This window comes from Terrapene carolina, unplaced genomic scaffold (assembly GCF_002925995.2).
Source record: "Terrapene carolina triunguis isolate 2854851 unplaced genomic scaffold, T_m_triunguis-2.0 Scaffold15935, whole genome shotgun sequence".
In the NCBI taxonomy this organism is placed as follows: domain Eukaryota; kingdom Metazoa; phylum Chordata; order Testudines; family Emydidae; genus Terrapene; species Terrapene triunguis.
The window spans coordinates 1-1587 of record NW_020680286.1 but is presented as its reverse complement, the minus strand read 5'-3'; the positions used below and the strand labels follow the sequence as shown (position 1 = coordinate 1587).

The following is a 1587-nucleotide window of genomic DNA, read 5'->3' as shown; positions in this document are numbered from 1 at the left end:
AAACACTTATGGGATCTTACTCCTGTGTGGAATGCCTGATGTTTAACCAGGTCTGACCTCCATATGAAACTTTTCCCACAGACTAAACACTTATGGGGTCTCTCTCCTGTGTGTAATGCCTGGTGTTTAAAAAGGGTTGACCTCCGTCTGAAACTTTTCCCACAGTCCACGCACTTGTGAGGTCTCTCTCTTGTGTGGATTGCCTGATGATTAACAAGGTGTGACCTCCGTATGAAACTTTTCCCACAGTCCACGCACTTATGGGGTCTATCTCCTGTGTGGCTTATATGATGTGTAATTATTTCTGACTTCCAAATGAAACATTTCCCGCACTGGAGGCATTGAACGGGTTTCTCTTCTGTGTGGCATCTCCCATGGTTATTAAGGTCTAAGCAGTTATTGAAGATTTCCCCACAGTCCAAGCATTGAAGGGGTTTCTCTCCAGTGTGGATTGTCTGATGTGTCACAAGCTGTGATCTCACAATGAATCCTTTCCCACACTGCAGGCAGTCCCTGGGTGTCTCTTCCTTGGGGTTTGTCTGCTGCGCTCTGGGATCCTTGTCTCCTCTCCCACAGTTAATATATTCATCCGCTTTCTTTCCTGGATGGTTTCCCAGCAGCCTCTCTGACCGCTGCCAATTTACCCAGGCTTCTCCCTGTTCCCAGCACTGGGAAAAATTCCCTTCACCTCTTCCCGTAAAGGTCTCCTGTGGTTCCACTTTACCAAGAACATCTGCATCATGATTCTCCTCTTCATTCTCACTCACTCTCTCAGCACCTGCTGGGAGAGAGACAATCCAGACAGGAGGCATTGTGCTGGGGAGAAAGAGGAATAGCACAGAGGGAAAACCCAACACAAAGACTGAGCAATTGGATTCTACCTCCACATCCCACCCAAACACTCACAGGGAAGGAAACTCCTGCAGCTAACAGGGTGGGTGGAAAGGCGTGAGCGATATCTGCTGACTACAGCCCTGCCCTGGGTGAGAGAAGGAAGAAGAACTGAGGGCATTACTCACACCATATATTTGTGATTCTCAACTTTTTCCTTCATTCCCCAGATGGTTTCTGTGTCAGCCCTCACCTGTGCGGTCGCCTCTCAGGATCTCTCTTTCCTCGCAGGCCTGGAGATCGGGCACCCACGGCTCTTCCCCTTGTTCCAGCTGGGCGATCAACTCAGGTTTGGGAATGGGAAATCCTGCGCAGGGGTGAAATCAGACCAGATCAGGGTGTTACGGGACGCTCCATATGCTTTCTGAAAATATGCTTATCAATATGAATGATATAACTGGAACATGCTTTATGCAAAAGGTCCCATGTAAGGTATCATTGGAAAAGTTGTAATCTACTGAATATGGTTTTCCTATTTGTATGTATGTATCATTCTTATATTTAAAGTTAGGAATATGAAGTACAAATCTAAGTTCCTATTGTGATTATGCTAAGTGAGGGTCATTAATGGTACTTTAGGAACTTGATTGCTGCATTTATCCAGAACAATGGGCTGAGAATGGTTTTGTTTACCTGTAAGTCTTCCTGGGTAGGTGAGGATCAGCCCATGAAAAATGGAGACTGGGGTCTTACAGA

At 46.4% G+C, this 1587-nt stretch overlaps 1 protein-coding gene across 1 annotated transcript; it reads right to left on the bottom strand.

The window, feature by feature from the left end:
* Positions 1 to 6: 6 nt before the first annotated feature.
* LOC115271435 (gastrula zinc finger protein XlCGF7.1-like) lies at positions 7 to 1198 on the bottom strand (the record flags this gene model as incomplete). The annotated part of the gene is made up of 2 exons (XM_029913933.1): positions 7 to 778; positions 1085 to 1198. Coding segments are annotated over 2 exons (886 nt in total), but the record flags the coding sequence as incomplete, so codon positions are not given.
* Positions 1199 to 1587: the final 389 nt, after the last annotated feature.